This window comes from Brachycentrus maculatus, unplaced genomic scaffold, assembly GCF_059751285.1.
Source record: "Brachycentrus maculatus isolate JH-2025_06_01 unplaced genomic scaffold, ASM5975128v1 h1tg000069l, whole genome shotgun sequence".
In the NCBI taxonomy this organism is placed as follows: domain Eukaryota; kingdom Metazoa; phylum Arthropoda; class Insecta; order Trichoptera; family Brachycentridae; genus Brachycentrus; species Brachycentrus maculatus.
In genome coordinates this window covers 669,005-694,662 of record NW_028280823.1, presented here as the reverse complement: position 1 = coordinate 694,662, position 25,658 = coordinate 669,005, and the positions used below count along the sequence as shown (strand labels likewise).

General features: G+C 30.8%; 1 protein-coding gene across 1 annotated transcript; it reads left to right on the top strand.

The window, feature by feature from the left end:
• The first annotated feature begins 289 nt into the window (after nt 1-289).
• Nucleotides 290-25,658, top strand: LOC148311217 (uncharacterized). Its single transcript, XM_088256886.1, has 14 exons — nt 290-478; nt 1,754-1,834; nt 2,557-2,730; nt 3,869-3,985; nt 4,481-4,648; nt 5,375-5,581; nt 6,512-6,684; nt 12,243-12,339; nt 18,226-18,306; nt 18,406-18,582; nt 19,270-19,386; nt 19,687-19,854; nt 24,151-24,357; nt 25,294-25,658. Exons 1-14 carry the CDS (start codon nt 389-391, stop codon nt 25,483-25,485), a joined length of 2,049 nt encoding a protein of 682 aa, XP_088113012.1. The 5' UTR covers nt 290-388; the 3' UTR covers nt 25,486-25,658.

The following is a 25,658-nucleotide window of genomic DNA, read 5'->3' as shown; positions in this document are numbered from 1 at the left end:
ATGCCTGAATTTATTAATGGCTTTATTACAAAAACGCATGTAAGAGCGTTTTTGTGTAATCGTATAATTAATGGACTACTACAATGGCAGTAAATGAAGCTTTTCTTTAAGTAACGGTAATATTTCTTCAGAAATAATAAATTATTATTAATCCTAGGTACTTAAGCAAAATATAATGTATTACTTTATATCCTTGCTAGTTCTTACGCAATTTGACATTATCAGTGTACGAATTTCGAATTGAACTACACGATCTACAAGAATTTCTATGGTATTTCAAAAAACAAATTCTTCGTTAAAAACATAAACGATTTTCGATCAAAGTGTCTGAAATACTCGTTTGGTGTGATTTAATCTCTACATTAATATGTAAAATTAATATTTAAATATGAAGCTTACTTGGTGGAAAACCTTAATTATATCTGCTGGCGCCAGCGGTCTTTATGGCACTTTTAGAACAAAGCCTTGTGAATCTCGGGTAATTTTATTATTTTTTATATTTTTTAAGGATAAAATAATAAATTGGGATTGACGTACATTTTTATGCTGTTATATTGATTTATTATTCCTAACCTTGAGGGGAAATATGTAAGTGTCTTAAGTATATAAAGATGCCGTAAATAAGCACAACGATAATGAAAATAAGTGAAATCAAATCAATCAAACAGAGGGATAAATAAAAATTCGAAGGAAAATACATTCAATAAGAAAAATAAAGTATTTACACTAAATAAGGAGGCGCCTTGTACTTGCCCACAGGGTATAATGCCACGTTGAAAACTATATACACTATGCTGTGCCTCGAATAGTAAATATGTCCCAATCGAAGCTTAAAATCGTTCAATCTTATTTTTTTGAAGAATAAATTCAATGGTTGAGTTACTAGGATATTATGAGTATTTAACGTATATTCCGGTACGTACATATATAAAGTGACAAATAACATAAATAACAAATTGATGGCGAATATGTTTTCAACATACATTCAGGAAATCAAAGGAAATAAATAATCTGGCCACTTCAGAAATCGAAGCTGAATCCGGTCTAGTGCTCTATCAAATTGAAATGAACGTATTAATGTACGAAATAACAATTTGTTCAATTGAATATATAACATCGTCATACCAATGCCAACATGCTGAATTTGTATATTCTAGTTTCAGTCAATAATACAAAAAGTTATTATTTCAGTTCGTCATCTCAAAATATAGATATCATAGATATTTAATTACAATATGAAGCCGGTTTAGTAAAAATGTAAATTAATTTAGATACCAATTAAAAACTTTATACCCCAACATCTAAAAATGATGTTTTTGCGACTTTGTAATTAGATCGATGATACATGAATATAATATTTGCACACACCTCTAAAAAGTTCCTACACCGCTCATACTGATTTACTTTACTGAAATAAAGATTGTTTCTTATTGTTGTTGCTTCAATATCAGATGTTATATCCATAAAATTTTGTTATTTTTCCATTTATCTCCTCAATCTGTAACTAATGGTCGTAAGTAGAAAATCAAAATTACTTTTAACCTGTTCTTAGTAATTTCTCAAAAAAATAAAATGGCAGTAGTAAACTCGTTTTAAACTTTGTTTGCTTTAAAAAGGTCCATGAGTATCTATTCCTAATATCGATTCTTGATGATGATCCGATTGAAATAGTTTGACAAATTTATATCTTTGGATGGAACATAGTTTAAAATTTCACTAACTTCGGTATCCCTGAATTGAGTTACTGTTGCAGAATTTTAGTTCGGGTAAGGCACCTACGCTGCGCCTGAACGATGGACACGAAATTCCCATATTGGGTCTTGGGACTTCGGTGGTGAGTCAACCTTTATCATTAATAAATGTCATGAATACTGGGATAGCACAACATTCCTGGACTTATGATTTAGAGGCTTAAATAGTACACATTCGTTTGAAAATGCCATAACTAGGCGAAACAATTGTCACAGTATTATTTTTTGTTAATAAAATACAACTTAGTAGACTAAAAAAAAACTGTGTTGGATTTAAAAAAAATAATACATAAATTAAACGGTACGTTCACCTATTTATTATGCCAGTCATTTCACACAGCAAAAATGTAATATGATTATATTTACTTTATAAGGAAGTTTTGTTAGTTCTAGAAAAATCATATTTTTTTAAATATGTTTAGAAAACTGACCAAAAGTGAATTTAAAAATAGTGATAAAATAAATAAATGTCTTAGTTATTTTGAATAACAGTTTTATTTCTGACAAAAATAGCTGAGAAAATAAGATTTTTGTTCTATTTAAATGTATGTTTCACTTTTTTTAAATAGAATCTACCCATTTATAATTGTGAAGTAATTGAAGTTGTATTTTACGAAAATGGTTCTATATAAATTGTACAAAAATGTTATTTTTAATAAATCTTCATAAACATAAAACAGAATAAAAAAATGGCATCGTGTGTAATAAAATACTAGTCACTCTTCATGAAAGCATAATATATTTTTTATAATGATTATTAATTGATAATAGCGCATAGAATTTATACATTAATTTCCCTTAACAGAGAGAGGGTGACCCTTCACAAGTGCAATCTGCAGTTGAGATTGCAATAGCAGCGGGATACAGACATATAGACACTGCTGCATACTATAATACTGAAAAGTATGTAGGGCAAGGCGTGAAAGCCAAGATAAAGGATGGTACTATCAGAAGGGAAGAAGTCTTCATCACAAGTAAGGTAATAAATACGGAATGAAAGTTTAAAACTTTTTATTGAATCGATAATTCATTCGAATTGATATCAAAAGAAGTATTTAGTTTTTGTGAAGTAGGAAGATAGATTTCGTTTGATAGAGATTTTCCAAATCAGTGATATCTACTACTTTTTCAACCATCTCTGACTTACGAAATTGACAAAGGGTTGCTACATTTGATTGAAAAATGCGAGATGCTATGAGATACGACAGTACCAAACACTGTTTAGTGGAAGTATATACATATATAAATATATATATATATATATATATATATATATATATATATATATATATATATATATATATATATATATATATATACGATATAAGTTTCTAGGTGATTTATGCAGTTACTGGCGAAGAAAAAACATAAAAGATCATAGTATTTAGTATGTTCAATATGCTGCAATAAATCTCTTAAATGTGACTATAAAATGACAAAGTGTTCTCTAAATCGATTCCGAAATCCCTTAAAATTGAACTGCGCAGACGGTTATGTTATCAAAATGTACCGATGAAAGAATATTTTTATATTCTTTCATCAGACTCATCTCTTCGTCCTTATGGTATCAGATCGTCAATTGGATGAATGTCTACTCAATGTCTAATTATAAAAGCCCCAGATTTCAGAGTGCTGTGGAATAAATCATATTAAAAGGATATATAGGATGTAAGCAACAATCCCTAGGGTATTCAGGGTTGCATACTAGTACTTGTGATAGCTTGTGTCACTTGAACAGTTCTTTGAGAAGATGATTGTATTCTCTATTTATATTCATAGATATTTCAATTTTATACCTGTTAAATGGCCGACGGGTCCGTTATATAAAATATTATAGTTGTGGATGAGTTGCCTTGAACCTTGACTTCCGAGTCCGCGTCCTGCTTTTTAATACAATTTTTTACAGATATTTTAATTCTATGCTGTATTAAACGGCCGAAGGGTCCGTAGAATACTAAAGGTCCATAAAATATTAAAGCTATGCATGAGTGGCCTTGAAATTTGTCTTCTGAGTCTACGTTCTGGTTTTTAATACGATTTTTATATTCATCTCGCAGTTAAATGAAACGCTTTTTATTTATAAAAAATTGTATAATTACATACTTATGTTTATACAGCTGTTGAATACAAGAAATCGCCAGGATCAAGTGGTTCCAGCTGTAAAAGAATCTTTGTTTAATCTAGGGTTGGATTATATTGATCTATATCTTATTCACTGGCCTGTTAGTATTGATGTGAGTATTACCTTCTGTTAAAACTTAATCATCAATCTGCTTTTTTACATTCTTCTTCTACTTCCTAGCTTCATCCACACTTATCATCTTCGTAGACTATTGGGGTCAGCTCTTCTCATCCCCAGGTTGTAGGTCCTTCTATCAATGGATACTGCACCCAGGTCATGCCTTCGAATCATGTTATCTTTCTTAAGTATCCATGAATTTTTTAGTCTTTTTCTAGAGTTTTTCGAGGAAGATCCATGGCGATTGCCTGGTTTACGATAAAATCAGGTTCTCTGCGTCTGATTTGCTTAAACCATATTCATGCCTTTCCTCTACTTTACTATTAATGTCTGTTAAATTTTGGTTTCCACAAATGTGTGAACTCTTTATTTTGTCTCTAAGGAATACTCCGACACGATCTATCGACATTAAATAAAATTTTATAAAGGACTCTAATGTCCCTGTACTAAAGTATAGTTCTAATGTGTATTGAATATTTCAAATGCGAAGGAAAAGGGTAATCCGACAAACATAGACTTCACGGAGACTTGGAAAGGATTGGAAGATGCTCAGCGCCAAGGTCTAACTAGGTCCATCGGAGTATCCAACTTCAATCAAGAGCAGTTGCAAAGGTTGATAGCATCATCAACAGTGAAGCCAGTCGTCAATCAGATCGAGGTTTGTACGAGGCTGTATCCATGGTTTTATTTGAGGTTATTATTAAACAGCAATCAACTTGTTCAAGCTTTAACGAGCAGAGATATGCGACCCCGAGTGCTTTAGGACTGACCCCTATCCGCATAAAATTGGTGCATAGAGTACCAAATCGAATCGACGCCGTATCAACTCGATCATTAGTATTTGGGATTCAGATGACAAAGTGAAGAAACTAGAGGTGAAAGACATAACTGATATATGGGAAATGAAATGCAGGAGGAGTGATATGTAAACTACCGTATAGGAGAGGAAAAAGAAAACTGCAGTGCTGACAAGAACATTTTGGGATGGATACCTGCACTCTTATTAGCTTGCGTAAATTGTACGCGTTCTTCTAACATATGCGAGTCCGTTGAGCTAAAAGAGCGTAGCCATTACTTATGTTTCCTTTATCCTCTTCCTTTATGTGTGTATATAATTTTTGACGTAAAAAAGGCGCTTTATAAATTGGCCATTATTATGTTAACTATATGTATTTTATAGATATTAAAAAAAAGTAAGATTAGGTAAATGAAAAATGGATATTGCATGTACTTTGTCTTCTCTGCTCAACAATGTTTCAATTGAAAATACTCATTAAAGCCTTAGTAAGCAAATGTACCAATTATCCCTATATCAACATGAAATATCGATTTACTGATATACATTGCAACTTTATTATATTTTGCTTCATGATATGAATTTCAGGTTAATCCTAACTTGACCCAGAAAGGACTTATATGCTTTTGTAAGGAAAGGCAAATACACATAGTGGCTTGTTCTCCGCTGGGGTCCATGCCGGAGAGATGTGACAAGACTGGAGAGCCGCCCGCTCCAGGAATGGATGACCCGGTACTGAAAGCCATAGCGAAAAAATACCGCAAAACTACTATTCAGGTCGTTCTGCGGTACCTGGTAAGCTTCGACCCGAGTTCATTTTCCATGAAAGTAAAAATATTAATTAGATTTCATATTTCAAAAAGTTGTAAGTCCACAGCTACAAAATTTACGTGAAAGCAAAATCTTTCTCCAGTGAAAAAAAAAGTTTATGTTAATTTTTGCTTCAGTGTCGTTTTGTAAAAATTTCCTTTTTTTCACACGATGGAAGGTTCCTAATACATTATATTTCACTCACTCCTTTCAAGAACGTCATAAATCAAGAATCGTCAATTTTCAGTTGTGCATGTTTTCGGAATGCCCAGAAAATGCACTATATCCCAGCAAAAGAGGCAAATTTTTAACTTAGTATTTACCAGCTACAGGGCAAAAAGTGTTATTTTTGCATTTTTAAGAAAAGGTATTGTTTAATTTTTTTTAATATATATTAAAATTTTTCAAATGGAGAAAAAACCTTAACGATTTACCTGAAAAGATCTGTTGCACAGTAAAAAGTTCAATAAGTGGCTTGATATTTATTTTTAATAAATTGTATTATATTTTTAAACTATAAAAACGTTCTCATGAAAAATCAATTTTTTATTTATTTATGACGTTCTTGAAAGGAGTGAGCGATTTGTTAACCATAGCAGCTCCCTATATGGAGAATTAAGAAACCACTAACTGGCTACGGGCTCTTCTGTCTGCCACCAGCTTCCTTGCATTCTCCCAAGTCAGTTTTGCGTCCCGAAGTTCAAACAAGAACTGCCGACGAATTGTCAGCGGTGGACATCTGGGTCGGGAAGAACTTGATGCCTTGTAAGAGGGTAGCTTGAAGGCTCTCGGGAGGCATGCGAAGTACATGGCCTGCTATGAATCTAGCACTGATTCATTTTTTCTCGACGACAATTGGTGTTATGAAGATCAGCATTGAAAGAAGTAATTTAAAATATTTTTTTTATATTTCAGATTGATCGGGAATTGATCCCAATTCCTAAATCTGTAACCAAGTCCAGAATTGAACGGAATATTGACATTTTTGATTTCGAGTTAACACCCGATGAGGTTGAACAAATTAATGAATTCAACATGGATTACAGGATAATCGAACCGCTGATGTGGGAGAAGAGTCTTTATTATCCGTTCTAATTTTTTGTGTGTTTTAATTTTCAAAAATATAACGAAATCAGCAGAATTATAACGTGTTTTCTGTAACCACATTGCTTTTATACAAAATATTAGACTGTTTATTTGAAAAATATGGTAAATAATGTATGACATTTTTTACCCTAATGTTTTGTTTATGCTGTATATTTATAAATATTTATTGAATGACGTTATATTGTAAAGATATATAATATTAATAAACACCTGAATAAATTTCGAGGATATTATTTAATTAATCGTCTGATTGACTAGTTTAAAATATATGTCGTGCGACTTGTATAAATTGATATTACAAAGGTATTTTGTAAGAAATAATACGCATCAATTTTTTTACTCTTATACAATACAAACGTAAAAGTTGTTATGGCATAATACCTAAACTAACTTACTATCTAGTTTAGGTATTATAATATGCCTAAGAACTAAGAAAATCTTAAAAACGATTACATGATACGGTTATCGTTTTTCTATACCATATGTTCAAATAGTTTCTTTGTGTTATTTGTTCCCTGTATGTAAGTGTATCCTAACTATTTACATATTTAAAAATATTTTAGTCAAATTTTTATTCAAATCCTTATCCGCACCTCAATGGTGCAAAGGGCATTCCATCATATAAATGCAGTGTTATTTTGATCGTTAACACACGAAGGAAAGGCGATCAGGTTCAGGTACCAGTCCAGGGTATTATTGAATAAATATTAGTTTGAAAAAATCACTTACATTTATTTGAACCACCCTGGGTATCGAATCCGGGACCTCCAGAATGGTAGCCGAGCGTGCTAACTATTACACTATGGAGGTGGACATTTTAGTCTGAGGGCTGATTATCTTTCCTTCACGTGTTGATGATCAAGATAACACTGCATTTAATCATGCAGTGTCATTTGCACCATCGGGTGTGGACGAGGGTTTGAAGAAGAGTAATTAAATTGTGATGAACTTAAAACGGTATTTTGTAATTAATGCAAGTCAAATATATAATTTGAAGTGGCTTTAGGTAACTATTATTTTGATGGGATAAAGTTAATGTTAATACAAAAAATGAACATGGACTTAATGTCCACAAATTTCACTTATTACTGTGACCATAACTCATGGACGCAAAACGGAAAGGTTTTATTTTTAAGGTGGAAATATTTCCAAAGGGAACTTACTAACTCCCATCGATTTAGAGGAAATAGTGAATTGTGTTGTGTTATTTATGGCGCCATTTCCGGTCTGCACTACTGATTTATAAATGCGTTTTTCCGGTAACAATGGAATATCGACACATCTTTTGTTTAAAAAATATCTATTAACAGTCGGCAAAAAAAACAAGTATTACATTGAAAAAAAAATTGATTGGGTGAATCATTTTCCTTTTTTTATAATTTGTAAATTTATTTAAGAATAAATCAATCGCTGTACAAATATATTTTGTCCAACTTATTAAGATACAAAAGCATGTAGTTGAAATATGATAAATTATAATCATAAATATATTTTTTGGAAATAGCATTTTTAAATTTTTAATTTTTAATTCAAATTAGTCAATATTCCCAATATTATTAATATTTAAAGCATTTACTTGGTGGTTAGTCATTTTTACTTTTATATTTTTTTACAAAATGTGAGAAATATTAGTATATAACCACTCACCAAGATTTTTATGCCTACTGGTTTCGACACGTACCCGTTTCTTCGTCAGGACAATCACAACAGCATGCAAACAATACTACCCATCACCACCATAGCACTATTCACATACTTGAAACTACCCAAAATTTTAATCACATGCGATTTTGGTCGACCCGAAGACTAGCATGCACTAGAGGTTGGAGAAGAAACATGCATTGAGACTTGTTATCTGCTAGTACTTTCTATAACAAACGATCAAATTAACATTGCATAAATTTGATGCAGTGCCCCATGCACCATAGGGTGCGGATAAGAGTCAGTGGATTCTTAATATAATAAAAAAGTTAAAAAACAATTTTAAAAACATATCCTTTGTGTAGATTTGCGATGCTATATATGGTAGTACCTGCGAGGCAAGCATTTAATCCCTTTACAACGGATTTTCTCGTCCTTATTAAAGTACGATTTAACATGGATTATTTCTACATGAACCTATTTACAGTGTTAGCCGCAGTCAAAGTTACACCTCTATTTCAGTATCGCTGTGTGGCAGAGATGCACCGGGGCGTTATTTCTAATGGAAGCCATCTATTCCGTAATATTAAATGGTGATCGCATGCTTTAGTAATATCAAATGTATTCAGAATAACACATTTTGATTTTCATTTATTTATGGATAACAGATAACTTTTAAAATACATATAACAGGTAATTTTTTTAAAATACTAAATATTTTTCAAATGGAGAAAAAACCTTAAAGATTTACCTGAAAAGATCTGTTGCACAGTAAAAAGTTCAATAAGTGGCTTGATATTTATTTTTAATGCATTTTATTATATTTTTTAACTATAAAAACGTTCTCCTGAAAATCAAGTTTTTTTTATTTATTTATGACGTTCTTGAAAGGAGTGAGCGATTTTTTAACCATATATGCAGGGAGCATTCAGAATAACACATTTTGATTTTCATTTATTTATGGATAACAGATAACTTGTGATTTCACTAAAATGAAAATAATTTAAGGCCTTCTTTTAATACTGGATGTATTCTTTACTTTCTTATTTTACGCACCTTAGCGGCTTTTTAAAATACATACGAGTATGTGCTTCTAATTGCATATATTATTTCATTGGAAAAGTGAGGGAAAAAATACAACCAGTCATTCGTATTTATTTAAAGGACAACATAATTTTCTTTTTTAACTTATTTGTTTAAGTACCACTATTTCTTAATCTATTGTGACACGTGTGTTAATCCGTTCCGCATTATTTTCAAACACAGTAAAATAATTTATTGTAACTGCAGACAGTTAGTAGAATTCCATATTGAATTGTTGGGTAATATATCCAAAATTAAACACGGTCATTGGATTGAATTCTACTTTTATTTACATATACATGGTAATATGTGACGCTTTTCGTCTTATTAAGATATTAGCAAACACACGAGTGTTAGAACGTATAATTATAATGTCTTAATAAGACGAAACGAATCACATATTATCATATACTACTACTACTACTACCATCACGCCGTTTCCCCGCAGGGGTAGGCAGAGAGGATGGAACGCCACACTCTTCTGTCCTGACATACACTCCTAGCCTCCTTCACATCCATACATCTAGTCATACATGCCCTCCGATTACGCAGACTTTTGACACCGCCAGATTTTAGGTTCTGATTGATCTGATCGTGCCAAGTCTTTTTCGGTCGTCCACGTTCTGTTTTCCCTCTCAAATTCGCCACATATATTTTCTTAGTCATTCTCTCGCTATCCATTCGCTCCACATGTCCATACCACCGCAAAGAGCTCTTTCTAATCTTTTCAATTATTCCTCGTTCAGCCTTACATTCCTTTCTTATATCATCGTTTTTAATTCTGTCATACAATGATTTTCCACACATTCGTCTGAGGGAGCGCATTTCAACAGCATTCACTCTGCTTTCATCCTTCCTTTGCCAGTTCCATGTTTCGCTTCCATACATTAGTGTCGGTACTAGCACGCCGTTGTGAACCGCTAGCTTGGCTTCCATGGACATACTCTTATTCCCAATCACTCTGTTAAAAGCACCATTTATTCTATTCCCTGCATTCACTCTTCTCTCAATATCCTTATTCACTTTTCCATCCCTTGTGAACATGCTTCCTAGATATAAAAATTCTTGCACCTGTTCTAGGGATTCATTGTGCACGATAATCTTGCATTCTGTCAAATCTTTCTCTCTTTCAAACACCATGACCTTTGACTTACCTTCATTCATTGCCAGATCATTTTCCATACATACATCGTACATTCTTGACACTATTAGTTGCAAGTCCTCCGCGCTGCTCGCTAGCAGTACGGCGTCATCCGCATACAGCAAGCAACTAACAGTTATATTCATCATTTTCGCTCCGACTCCCATACTTTCAATCTCTTTCATACAATGGTCCATATAGAGATTAAACAACCATGGTGACATTACACATCCCTGCTTTACGCCTTTGGATATTGCAAACCATGATGTAATGTCCCCATTCACTCTTATACTAGCTGTGCTGCCCTCGTAGAGGGAAGCAACTGCTTGTATAAGTTTATCGTCTACTCCATATTTTTCCAGCACGCTCCATAATTTTATCCTATCAACCTTATCATACGCTTTCTGCAAATCCACGAAAGCACAGAAGAGTTTCTGATTTTTAGCCAAAAACTTTTCCGTCAGCATTCGTAGTGCAAAAATTTGATCTGTGCAACCTCTTCCACTCATAAAAGCACCTTGCACATCCCAAATCCGTTCTTTCGTCACCATTCTAACTTTTTCAATTATAATCTTACTATAGAGTTTACCGACAGAGCTTAGCAGGCTTATCGCCCTATAATTCCCACACTCTGCGCGAGATCCCTTTCCCTTGAATAGAGGCATGATTACTGCCCGTCTCCAATCCAGAGGTGTGTATCCTTCCTCAAGACACAGGTTAAATAGTCTGTGAATCCATGTGAGGGTGGTCAGTCCACCACATTTTACAAACTCTATAGCAATATTATCATACCCAACAGCCTTACCGTTCCTCATTAATTTTAAGGCATTCGTTATTTCGTTATTTATTATCATATATATGTAAATAATGTAAATAAAAGTAGAATTCAATCCAATAACAGTATTTAATTTTGGATATATTACTCAACAATACAGTAAAATAATGCGGAATTCACGTGCCATAATAGTTTTTAAGAAATAGTGTAATTTACCAAGTAAAATTTAAATTAAAAAACACGTGTTTTATGTTATCTTTAAAATATTTTAGTGAAATATTGTAAAACATTACAAATATTTGGTTTAATTTTGTTATATATCGTATCAAGTCATGTTGTCTTTCGAATACGGAAGAAGCCGACATATAACCAAAATAATCTCAACGAATTAATTCGAAAATAAAGTGTCGAGTCACCGTGATAAGAATCATATAAAATAAAATATAAAATTTATTCATCAGAACTTCAATCGGTCATATTACAGTATATAGAATCAATATCTTTTAGTTATTAATATGCAAGTAACCAGTCTTATAATTGGGAAGGTTTTTTTTAAATTTTGTTTTCAGCATCGCCTAGAATAATTGAGTTCCACAATTTAAATCAAAACATCAGATTGTTTTCATGATTTATTATTCAATCGGCAAAACTGGTATTATGAGGTCGATAATATCGAATAGTTCAGCAATCAAACTGTTGTTCAAATCGTGTAAAATTTAAACGCTTGAAATGATAATAACATTTGTATGCATCAACTAGAGGTTTGTGGTTAAACGTGAATCGAATAAACGCGCGTTAATAATTATCTCGTGTGATTAATTCCGAGGTCATCTGCAGGAGTTAAGAAGGAGAAAAAGATCAGATTCAGTCAGTTGTTTGTGAGCTGAACTGGTGTCAAGTTCACTCTTTAACTCCTGTGCTCCTGATACCTGCAGCAACATGTTCAAATTTTTATTTTTGATATTCGCCACATTGTTGATGACCGTCTCTGGAGCTGTGAGTATTTAAGCTTTACATTAAGATTTTGCCTAGAATTTTCACTCATGAATTACATGAAATTATAGTAACTTTAAACATAAAGAGTAAATCCACTCACGAGTAGGCATAAGCTATGAAACTTAAAAAGTTGAAGCCTGAGTAGGGTCGTGATAAGCGGTGTTGCATAAGCCGTAGCTAGATTGCAGTCACTTGGACGTTAGGTTATTCAAAAAAACATTTTTAATTTAAAATTTAGTATTGAGTACTTGTAAAAGAATTTGAAATGTTTTATAAAGTGCTAATTATAATTTGATTGTTGAAATATCCGTTGTTCGTTTATTTTTTGACTTCGTGTAAAAAAAAAACAAGTTTATAATTTGAACAATATATTCTTAAAACTGTATTTTTTTTTGGTAAAGATATGAAGAATGGTCCATTGGTTTATAAAACTTTTGATGATTTGGTAAATTATTACTATATTATATTATTACTCTAGAGAGTTTACTCTGATTATTCTACGTTTCTTTATTAATCAAATCATTATGTTGTAATTAAATTATGAAAACCATTTATAGTATTTCAAATTTAATTAGTTAACTTTTTATTTGTCAATATATTTTATAATATAAACTATTTTTGTAGTTCTTTGTTTTTGCTTTTATTTCTTTTTTACTTTTCTATCTTTCATATTGAATTAATTAATGTGATTTAATAAACTTCTCCTACAATGTAATGTTATGAAGCAACATCTTTCAACTTAGTGACATTATCCATAGGGTAAATAACCAAGTATCTGGTGTAAAAAATAGTTAAAATTTTGTTAAACAAAAACAGTTTGTATGTATGATGAGATGAGCCATATTATATCTGAGAATTTTTAATTATAAGTTGAATTAGGCGAACATTATTTCCTATTTTTATTCGTTGTTATGAGTTGTTCGTCTCCGTAGTGCAATGGTCAGGGCATTTAGATACCTTACTGGAGGCCCGGGTTCGATTCCCAGGGGGGTTGAAATAAATATTAGTGATTTTTCACTGTAACATCTATTTTAAATTACCCTGGATGGTATCTGGAACATGTTAATAACGATTAGAATAACACTATTTCAATACGATGCAGTACCCTATGCACCATTGGATGATGGTAATGGTTAGAAAAAATAAGTTTTTTAAAATCATAAATTAATCTGGATGAAGGTTTAGATTGAATTAATATATTAAGTAAAATAAGTAACACGCAATTCTTTTGTCAATTCGTTTCGTAAATTAAAAGCAAAAAGATTTAATTTTTTACTTGCATGAATTTAAACGACAAAAATAAAGCATATTTGAAATACAATCTCTAAAACGAAAGTTAATTTTAATCAAACAAAAGTATCACTTCTTATATTTATTGTGTCAGAAAAGCTCTTGGCAAAAATTAATTGCCATTATTTCCGTATAATCCCATCAAGGCATGAACGAAGCTCTTTGGGAATGAGTGTTCAAAGGGGAGCTATTATAAAATGGTTCGACTATCGCTGTGAGTAACTCGTATTATTTCCATTCCCCAGTAGAATATTATGAGTTCCTTAATGGTTCCATGCTGCTTAATTATGTAATAATTATCTTGGAATTACCCTTTAATTGGAAATAAAAGGATCAAAATATCCATTTTGCTGACATTAAACTCAGGATCGACCATAAAACCTCCAAATCTTACATTATCCTATTCAAAAAAGTACTTTCATCATCAAAAAATATTTTCAACATTTCTTAATACCATTCAATTCTTAATACCATTGGTCCATGTCATTCCACTGGAGAGGTCACATGTCTGTACACGGCCGATTTAAAAAAAATGTATGTATATTAAATATTTTTTTGTTTTTTAGAATACGTCGTGGGTACGCTGGTAAAAAACGTCAAAAATCATTGTTCAAATAATCAATCCCTATTATTTAGAGCTTTTCGCCTGAATAAAATGCCCGCTAATAAACATAAAGTTGAATTTACTTTTTAAACCACATAATATATATATATATATATATATATATATATATATATATATATATATATATATATATATATATATATATATATATTTATATATATATTTATATATATATATATATATATATATATATATATATATATATATATATATATATATATATATATATATATATATATATATATATATATATATATATATATACATATATTTATATTTATATATATATGTATATATATATATATATATATATATATATATATATATATATATATATATATATATATATATATATATGTATATATATATATATATATATGACATTTCAAACTATTAGTCAGTTTTGGCAGTTTACAGAACGTTGAATATATGAACGTTATAATACTGCATCATTAAGTTGAAATTGCATATTTTCGAGTTAACGTTTTTTGCCAGTACATCCACGATATTTAGATTTTTTTTATACTCCTTCCTTACCTTTCAATGACTATTTTCATTTCAAACCCTTATATAATAAATATTTTGAAGAAAAACTTATTTTTTCAAAGCAAAACGGTGTTTTAAGTGAAAAATTAATTAAATAAAACTTTCCCTGTATTTGGAGAAAATTAAGTTGCGACTTGACGAATGCTGGGCCTTAAGGGTACCCAGTCATATGAACTCGGTGTTAACTTAAATGTTAAGTACCTATATGAAGGTAGAGTGAACAGTTCTGCCCTCCGGGTGCTTGAATCTAGAAGTGGAATTTGTTTGATGGGAAACAGATGATGTAAGTGAAGAAGCTCAGAGTAAAGGACATTTCTGTTATATGACAAATCAAATTATAGAGTAGGAATATTAGGCAATATCAATAAAGAAGACGAATAGAAGAATGGAATCAATAAATAAGGGTCTATGGGTAGAATAGTCCGCCTCCGTAGTGTAATGGTCAGCACGCTCGGCTACCGTTCTGGAGGTCCCAGGTTCGATTCCCAAGGGGGGTCAAATAAATATAAGTGTTTTTTTTCACTTTAATATTTATTCAATATCACCCTGGACTGGTACCTTAAGCGGAGGGCTGATCACCTTTCCTTCATGTGTTAACGATCAAGATAACACTGCCTTTATATAATGCAGTGCCCTATGCACCATTGGGGTGCGGATAAGGGTTTGAATACTATGGGTAGAATACCCATTCTCGAACAATCTTTTGTTGGTAAGACAAACTTGGTTTGTTTTTGTTTCAATATTGATTGATGTACTTTTTAAATTGATTTCAACTCATTATGATTATGTAAATAAACCGGTTGAGCAAGATACATTGTTTTGCTGATTCTTGTTTAGATATTCAATTAATTTGATCATAATTGCTTGTATTCTTTTTATCATTATGTTTTTTATGCATTTTTATTATTATACGAGTGATTATTGATCGCCGACAAAAATGTAGATAAAAAATAATTATTTCCAAACTTAACATCATTTATTTTTTATTCAACTTGTATTTCGCAATTTTTTAATATCGTTTTCTATTATAAACGACCGCCTATCTAGCACATTTGGCTACTGTGGAGGCCCTGTGTTCGATTATTAGGCGGATCGAAATAAATGCTTCAGGCTTTACGTTTTTTTTTTACTCTAATATTTATTTATTATAACATACTTTAGACTGATTTGACGCGCAGGACTAATCACTTTGGTTTCATTTAAGAAACGATTAAATTAACATTTTGTCTATAGGATTCAGTGCCCTATGCACCATTGGGTACAGTGTACATTGGGTACAGGTACAGTGTACACCATATAACGGTCAGTAGTAATATCATAAAAGGCAATTTCAACACAAATAAATATCATTAATTAAAAATGCTAAAAAAGAGTTTACTTTGTTCAGCAAATATTTATTATTAATCTAGTCAATATAACACTCTTGCATTTGAAAAAATATCTCTTAAAATAAAAATAAGTATGTCCATAATTATTAAAATTATTATATTTACTCTCAAATAATATTATTTAATATGAGAGTTCATTTTGTAAGGACCACAAGCTAGAAAAAACAGGTTATTCCGGCGTTTTGTTATATTAATTTGAATAAGAAATCTAGTTTAGGTGCTCTAGGACCGTAAAATAGCTTTGAAAGTTCAATGACCAGGAGTATGGCTTTATATTCTACAGGTTGGGGTAAAAAATTACAAGTTATTTTAACAGTATATATAAGTAACAATATATATAAAGAAATAATTTGTTTAAAAATTTATTTACAACATTTTGACTGTGTCCAAATACTTGTTTACAAATCTAGATTATCACCAATGAGAAGTTATTTTTCATATAATTTTTTAACATCTCAACATAGATGAAGAAGAATATGGAAGTCTGGACATTTTCTAGAGTTTTTTATGTATGTGAATATAATCCAGGATTCGGACCTCACATACAAATGAAAAGGGTTTCTGCTCAATAAAAACTTCTTTCATCTCACCATAGATGTCTCTATTGAAATTCTAATGAGTTTAAGCATAAAATTTCGAATTTCAATAATATATTTAGAAGTTCCAAGAATTTCAGTAGTGTGGTTGTCAATCATGGGTAGAATTGGTGATTGTTACACGGGAATAATGTGATCACTTATACCAGCCTATGACAGTTGTAAGCACCGTAAATGCCCAGATTTCCATATTCTACTTCATCTATGTTGAGATGTCAAAAAATAATACGCTATTTATTTAACTCATAAATAAAAAAAAAATATAAAAGAGACTTTTTTATTGTTAATTTCATGTCAAGCTACACACAATTCTTCAGTAATTACTCAGTCCAAACTGGCCAGACTATGGAATAAAATCCTTAATTTGTGAGAAATGAACCTTTTCCAATAACCTTTAAGAACTTTGAAATATTACTATCTGTCTTTGGAATCCTAACTGTCCATCATAATATCATTCCGTTCTCGGATCTCTTCCACCTTTTCTTACTTGATCACACTTCCTTGGTCTTCTTTTTCATCAATTTATAGTATCATTAACATAGAATGTTGTCAATATTCAATAATTATTACCGCATTAATTACAATTTATGTTTTTCATTTTTTCTTATTAAGGTGTGCAAGTACCATCTGCTTTAGTTATAAATACACAAATGTTAATATATTTTCTGAACAAGAAGTTTTATAGATGAAATAATATTTTGGTGTTATCAAATAATGGAGTTAAAGGTCGCACAATTTACCGGGGTGAAACGCATTGAACCGATTTTTTTTTGTATGTTCGAAATACGTAAAATAATAAATGTTTATATATATATATATATATATATATATATATATATATATATATATATATATATATATATATATATATATATATATATATATATATATATATATATATATATATATATATATATATATATGTATATATATATATATATATATATTTATATATATATATAAATATATATATATATATATATATATATATATATATATATATATATATATATATATATATATATATATATATATATATATATATATGTATATAAACTTTCCACCATCTATCATCTTGCACTCTCGTATTGTTTGACTAACTAACTAACTAACCATCACGCCGCTTCTCCGCAGGGGTAGGCAGAGAGAATCCAACGCCACACCACTCTGTCTTTGCAAACATTCTTCGCCTCTTTCACATTCATGCATCTCCTCATACACACCCAGCGCTTATTACGACTCCTGACCCGGCCGCTTTCAAGTATTTGACATACTTGATTGTGCCAAGTTTTCCTCTTGTATGTATATATCTTAAAAGAAAAAAAAATCCAGAAAACTGTTAAACTTGGACTCCAAGCAACTCGATTCTACTTTGCCCATCGAGAAGCAACTTAGTACTTCTTAATGCATTAATATTTCTTTTTTTGCATTATCTTTACAGAACTTGGGGACTGGTAAAGCGAATTCTCTGCTGCTCAACGATGGGACTAAAATTCCAGTATTTGGGCTAGGAACATGGTTGGTAAGTATCCCGACGAATGAGTTCGGTCTTTTAAAACAAATAATAATATCGTTGGTTGTTTTTTTAGAGGGTTGATTGAGTAATTATATATTTTATTAGAATGGTGGAAACAATACTAATGAGGTGCAGAAGGCTGTTGAAACCGCCATTGATGCAGGGTATCGCCATATCGACACTGCCGCCATCTATGATACCGAGAAGCAAGTTGGTTTAGGAATTAAAACCAAGATTGCGGACGGAACCATCAAGAGGGAAGATATTTATGTCACTACCAAGGTAAATTTAAATCAGTAATATATTAAGAGTTTTCAAATATTTGAAATACATACGTTTATCGAAATTTCAACAGAGATGACAAAATCGTTGAGGTGCGAATTGGAAACAAGTCTAGATATCCCATTGGCTGGTTTAAACATTAATCTTCGGTAAATCACATCCGTGATTGACAAGTTTGTCATTTAAAAATTGTTTAAAAAACTTATCGCTTTCAACTGATTTTGTTTTTGTTGTTGTTTTTTTTTTCCTTTTTTAATATGTGCTGTTATGTACATATTTTACAGATTTTAGATTCGTATTACAGATATTACATTATTATTACTTTAAAATTCCAAAGATATTTGTTCATAGTTGTAATATTATGTTATAATGTTATCAGTTGTTCAAAAAGTGTTAAAGGGGATTTTTGCACTATTCATAAATAACTTTAATAAATGACAAGGCGTAAGGCCTGTAAACGAGTAAATCCTCATATTATATATTAATTTATGTATGTATCAATTTGTTGCTGTCAAAATATCAATATAAATATTAATTTTCTACTATAACTTGACTCTATATTGCACATTAGTGAACACCCGTGTAATGTTTCGTTTAACCACGAAATTTTCCTTTGTTATGATTTTTTTTCTAATGTATGTATGAAAAGGTTTAATTTTATTATGATACTCATGTGAAATGTTTTAGTTGTGGAACGACAAGCATGCACAGGACGAGGTTATACCAGCTCTTCGGAAGTCTTTGGAAAATCTGGCTTTGGAGTATGTAGATCTCTACCTTATCCACTGGCCCATGAGTATGGATGTAAGAAAACTTTATATTAATAATAACTTGTTGACTTGTTTTACTCAAAACATTTATATCCACCTGTTAGAACATCGTTGTAAAAGTCCGATTTTATTTAAGGGTATTTAATTTTCTTTGCATAAGTTTGAATTGAATATTTTTGTTAATTCTGTTTCCCCTCATCATATTTTTTGTAAAATAAAATCGACACTGGTAGAATCCTGTTTTTTTAAATGAAAATATGTGTGTTAAGAAATTTAATTATTATTCCAATGTTAATATGTTTTTGTTTAAATGAATTATTTATTGCTTTTAAAGGCTAACGGTAAGCAAGACGATACCGACTACATTGGCACGTGGAAAGGGATGGAAGAAGCTAAAAAATTGGGTTTGACCAAATCAATTGGAATCTCTAACTTCAACATAAGCCAAGTGGAAAGGTTGTTGAAATCTACAACAACTACCCCTGTTGTAAATCAAATCGAGGTAATTATTCAAAGTTGTACAAAATAAAGTCACAGTTTTGATTTTAAGAAATCTTTTAAACGTATTACAAGGATGAAATAATGATTTAACACAAAAAGTATGAGTAGTACTAAATATGTATTATCCTGTAAAATAAGATGTTCTTTAAGTAGCTCTTTTTATACAAATTTTGAAAAAAGAGATATATTTGTGTTTTTAGTTATTTACACAAATGTTTCAATTTCATACTATTTCTGAGAGCCTAAGCGACTCATTATTAGAAATAGGAATCAAATTGTGGTAGAGTGGGTTCGAACCGAGAAACTCTAACTTAAGAGTCCGCGACACCAACCACGGGACCACAACCCGAGACAATTAACACAATTGACAAGTAATATTTATTGATTCACTTTGAGCTGAAAAAAAATACATCCATATTTCTTATGAATAGTTGTTCAAAATCTAAATTTATTTTAGAAATTTTTACACATCGCTGCATTCGAATAGGCGCGTTTTTTTAATTTTTTTAAATTTATTTATTAAAATAAAAACTCAAATGTAAAAGTTTTTTCAAAATCTCATAAACCGTACCGATATTTTCGCCTAAGAGAGATTTAGAGAAGAATATGTAAATAAAAATAAAAATATTCGTTTGTTCCAAATCTTAAATCTCATAAACTAATTCACTGAGTCATTATTTTTAATATGAAAATGCATTTCAACGTATGCATTTTAAAATTATAATAATATATCTCAGACAGATGAAAAAAATAATTTCGAAAAAATTGCTTTTACAACCTTTTGGGTGCGGAGTACTGATTTACACACAATATTGTACATCTTACAAAAAAAAAATGAAAAGGTTTATTTGTAAAAACTAGAAAGCAAACACAAATAAAGCCATCATTCACCTCATTCACGAGTAAAGAACTATTGTCTCCTGATTTACTTTTTTATTGTTTTCTTTCTTCAGTTGTTTTTTATATTTCTTCTTGCCACACTAAAGAGGAAAACTCCCGGGTGAAATTGTATTAAAACACGTCTTGGAACTCAGCATAAGTAAGATTTAGACGCAGATATTCTGTAAACTTTTAAGTTCGGGAAGAATCCGAACTTTGAAAACAGAGAAACAGCATGACCATAACAACTCAAAACTGTTACACCAAAAACGAGAATCTGCACAAAGAAAACTTTCAACAATGGTTTTGTACATGTTTCTTTGTAATTTTAAAAATATTCAAACAAAGCTATTTTTATCTTTGCTGTTTTTAAAAGTAATGATTAAAATGTTGTAGGCATATGAAAAAAAGAAAATGAGGTAGTTATAGGAATAGTACTAAACGATTTTCTTCTTCTTACTCTTTTCCACACCCAATAGTCCATAGGGCACTGTATCGTAGCGAAGCAATTTTCGTCAATCATATGAAGGCAAGGTGATCATTCTTGTTCTTTAGGTACCAGTATGTGGTTGTAATAAATAAATATTAATGTGAAAAATCACTTTATTGTAACCATGCTGGGAATTGAACCTAAAACTTCCACCACGACGACAGCCAAACGATGGAGGTGGACAATATAAATCATCGAATAATCTTAACGACCCTTCTGCGTATATTTTTATTCAAACAGCTAATCAGGCATTAATATTTCAAAGATTTTTTAACGATATGGAATTGTAAAAATCAAGCGATTTCGACATTTTTCGATATGGTTTGATTCAAATTTGTTCTTTAATTTACAATTGAAATCAAACTTTAAGGTCTTATTATGGAATGAAAAAAAATGCAACTAAAATAAAAATAAATGAACATAATATAATCTAATATTTAAACCTATTCCAAGTATTCGTTCCTTATAAGCTTACTTTGTAAATTTCTAAACGAAATAAGTCTTTTATTACAATACAAAGAAATTTTATTTTCAAATATCGTAATTTCAAAGAACCTTTTGAAGGAATTCATTATTTTAAAAAAGAATTCAGAGACGTAAATACGTTACGTATAATGTACAATGCATTACATTCACAAGATGTAGATTCGTAAAAGCCCTTTTAGCTTACGGAATAAAAGCTCTTAAAGCTAAAAAGTAATAAGTCAGGTAAATATAATACATCAAACATTTTCTTCGATAAAATACGGCACACTTTTTCGTCGAATTGAAGAAAAAACGGTAGCGTGAGCAGCCTACAAAGATTAGCCATTGCTTATTTTCAAAGCAAAATAGTCATTATAATATTATGGAAATTAAACGAATAATTTATATTTGTCGGGACCAAGTTTTCAAGGTTCTAATTTGTAATCCGCTTCACAGTCAAAAGAATGCTACATTAAAGGGATGTACATTTTTAACTAGTTTTTTTTATTTGAAAATAAAAAGCGTCATCACAAAATTTAAAAAAATTCAGCCCTTTTTTATAAATTCTAAAAAAAGAATCTTAATTTACTGAAGTTAAAAGGAATTTGTAGGAAATAAGAGTCAATTAATGATCGTTGTTATGCTAATTTCGGAACTAGGAATTCTAATCAAATGAACATGTTCACACAATTAATTAAATTCTAAAAATGAGAATCTTAATTTACTGAAGTTAAAAGGAATTTGAAGGATGTAAGAGTCAATAAATGATCGTTGCTATGCTGATTTCAGAACTAGGAATTCTAATCAAATGAAAATGTTCATACAATAAATTATATTGACGACATTGTCAAACCTTTTCATAAAAATCTAAGTTCACTTTTGAAATTTTCATTTATACAACGATGGAGTTAGTTGTAAGAGGGAAGAGTTAGCGCCAGACATTTAGTAATTTTCTCCCAAATTTATAAACTTGTCAATTATATGTATTATTTTGATCATTCTTCCGTTATCCATTCGCTTTATATGGTGAAATTGCAAAAACTCGTACATAATTTTATTTCCAATAAACCTGTTTTTGATGTGCGCTCCCCTATCATGTATTTTAGATGTTATATTTTCAAATATTTTCGGCTTCCAAAAACTTCGTAATCCTACCCTACCGATACAGGAAGTGCATTTCCTGGAGCTTTCAACTTTGATCTGCAAATTCTTTTATACTAATATAAAGATGTATGCATAATACATCAAGTCTGTAGAGTCTCGGTCTGGGACTATGTAGTAAACACGAACTCCGTGTAGCGTGGAAGGCTTATGGAAATAACAGACTAAAGCCTTTGGTAAATACCGTCTTTATATACCAGAACTATATTTAATTTCATTCGTTTCCACCGGAAGATCGTAAGTGAGAAAATATAAAGAAATCTTTATTATATTTTACTCAGCGAACAATATTTTGATGTAAATATTTGTAAACGTCTACCATTTTCAGAAGCAAATTTATTTATTATATCGAACCTCAAGGAAAAAAATAATTAAAATGGGTCGGGTCGGAACTTTGTCGGGTTCTGGGTTCGTGGTTAGTGTCGCGGGGTCTTTAGTCAGAGATTCTCGGTTCGAACTCACTTTACCACAATTTGATACTTATTTCTAATAATGAACCGCTTAGGCTCATAGAAATAGTTTCAAATTTAAGCATTCTTGTAAATATTTTTTTTCTAGTCAATTAGTGTACTCTGAAGACCTTTCTATTTCCTTAGCGAAACTACGCGTTTTTGTTAAACGATAAATAATATTTTGGCGTTTCAACGTTACATAATGTAATTGGGCTTTTCCGGTTTGAAATGCCGTGTGACATAAGTAACATTTTTTACCGATGTTTTGTATGGTATTGTATCATCAATTATCAGGGCTGTTTTAATGTGTTTGTGTTTTGTGTCAAATTATTCGCTTATGACTTACATAATACAACAATCGTTACCAAATGGACCATATACATTTATCAAGTATACTTGCCGTACCGCCATCCAAGTTTCATTATAATTTTTAGTCGTTTATTAACATTGCTACTCATGTAACAAGGAGTATCAATCGTATTATTGATTGAATGAAAACTACTTTCGTAGAATAATATGAATAAAGCAATGAAAATTTTTGATTGAAATGTAAAAAAAAATTAACACTAGTATAAAACCACTTTTGGGTAGTAATGTAAACGTGACTAGTTTCTAGAACTACAAATGTTCAAACTGATTTTTATTTTTTCCTGCATATGAGAACATCTGTAGTTCTCAAAACTAGTCGTGTTTACAAAAACATATTTAAAAGATGTCTTACACGAGGATTCATTGTATAGAAACCACTCCTGAGGAACAAAATAGTCTTCCAGCATACGAATAAGAAGACGGTGTATTTAAAAACAGTATTTTGATTTTATTTTAAACAATTCTCTTGTTTATTTTGTAGGTTAACCCCAACTTGACACAGAAGAAATTAATCAAATTCTGCAAGGATCACGGAATAGAAGTGGTTGCTTATACTCCGCTAGGATCCATGCCTGAGCCGAGATCCAAAGGCAAGGTAACTCCAGCACCGAAATTGGATGACCCTATTCTAACAGAAATTGGAAAAAAGTATGGAAAGAGTACTGTGCAAGTGGTTCTCAGATATCCAGTAAGTAAACCATTTTAAACTAAGCAAACTGTGACCACATAAAAATGGTAAAAAAATGCAATCGATATTTAATGTTAATTAATGCTGCATAAAAAAAAGACTTCCAGTATAACGACGAATGTACGTCAGATTGAAAAGGGGAAAATCGGTTTACATTTTTTAAAATTTTGTATACGTACCTACTGGCGTATAGTTAGTAAACAATAAATGATGTATTTATTTGATTTAATTTTATGCTATAAAATAGGAGCATGCCAATTTTAGTTTCTTATTTGTCAGCGTTTTTTTTAAATATAAAAATAGATGAATACATAAAAAAAAACATTTATACAAAAAAAAAACAAAAAAATCGTTATATGAACAATGGTTTAGTTATAAATAATTGTTGACAAAACCAGTACGATAAAAATTACAATAATTAGGGTCTTAACAGATATCTGATGTCCGCCTCCGTAGTATAATGCTCGCTCTACGCTCGGCTACCGTTCTGGAGGTTCCGGGTTCGATTCTCAAGGGGGGTAAAATAAATATTAGTGATTTTTTCACTATAATATTTATTCAAAATTACCATGGACTGGTACCTGAAGCGGGGGGCTGATCACCTTTCCTTCATGTATAAAAACGATCAAGATAACACTACGTTTATATGACAGTGCCCTATGCACCATTTGGGTGCGGATAAGGGTTTTATATTATACAGATATACGTTTTTAGTATTTTTAATATTAGAATTTCAATTACAAACAGGAATAAAAAAATATTTGTAATTATTTTCATTTTATTTTTATAGAGATTATTTCAAAGTAGTTTAGATTATCACATTTTATTTAAGCTTGACTTAGTAAATACCATTGGATAGATTTTACCACAAGGTGACCAAATCAATTAATAAAATAAGATTATCACATAAAATAAATATTTTTTGATTGTTTTTAGATTGATCGCGGTCTGGTCGTAATTCCTAAATCCGTTACTCCATCTCGTATCCAGCAAAACATTGATATCTTCGACTTCCAACTTACTCCGGAAGAAGTGGAAAAAATTGACGCTTTCAACATCGATCAAAGAGTCGTGTACCCAGAGCAATGGAGCAGCAGTCCATACTTTCCTTTCGAAAAACAAAACTAAAGAGAAGTATCTCTAGTAGTCGCTGGGCAAAGGACAACTTCACTAGAACTGTCTCGAACTGCGGCTGAAAAAGGACCACCGCATACCTTCTTTGACTTGAAAAATGGTATAAGGAATGTGTGGCTTTGTTTTTAGAAATAAATTTACTGGGAAATAAACACTAAAACTGAAAA

What these genes read in the sequence shown, in the direction of transcription:
- LOC148311217 (XM_088256886.1), top strand. Translation starts at nt 389, where the DNA reads ATGAAGCTTACTTGGTGGAAAACCTTAATTATATCTGCTGGCGCCAGC. An exon ending in GAGAAGAGTCTTTATTATCC is followed by an intron (nt 6,685 to 12,242) that starts GTTCTAATTTTT and finishes ACTGGTGTCAAG; the next exon opens with TTCACTCTTTAACTCCTGTG. An exon ending in AAGTGGTTCTCAGATATCCA is followed by an intron (nt 24,358 to 25,293) that starts GTAAGTAAACCA and finishes GATTGTTTTTAG; the next exon opens with ATTGATCGCGGTCTGGTCGT.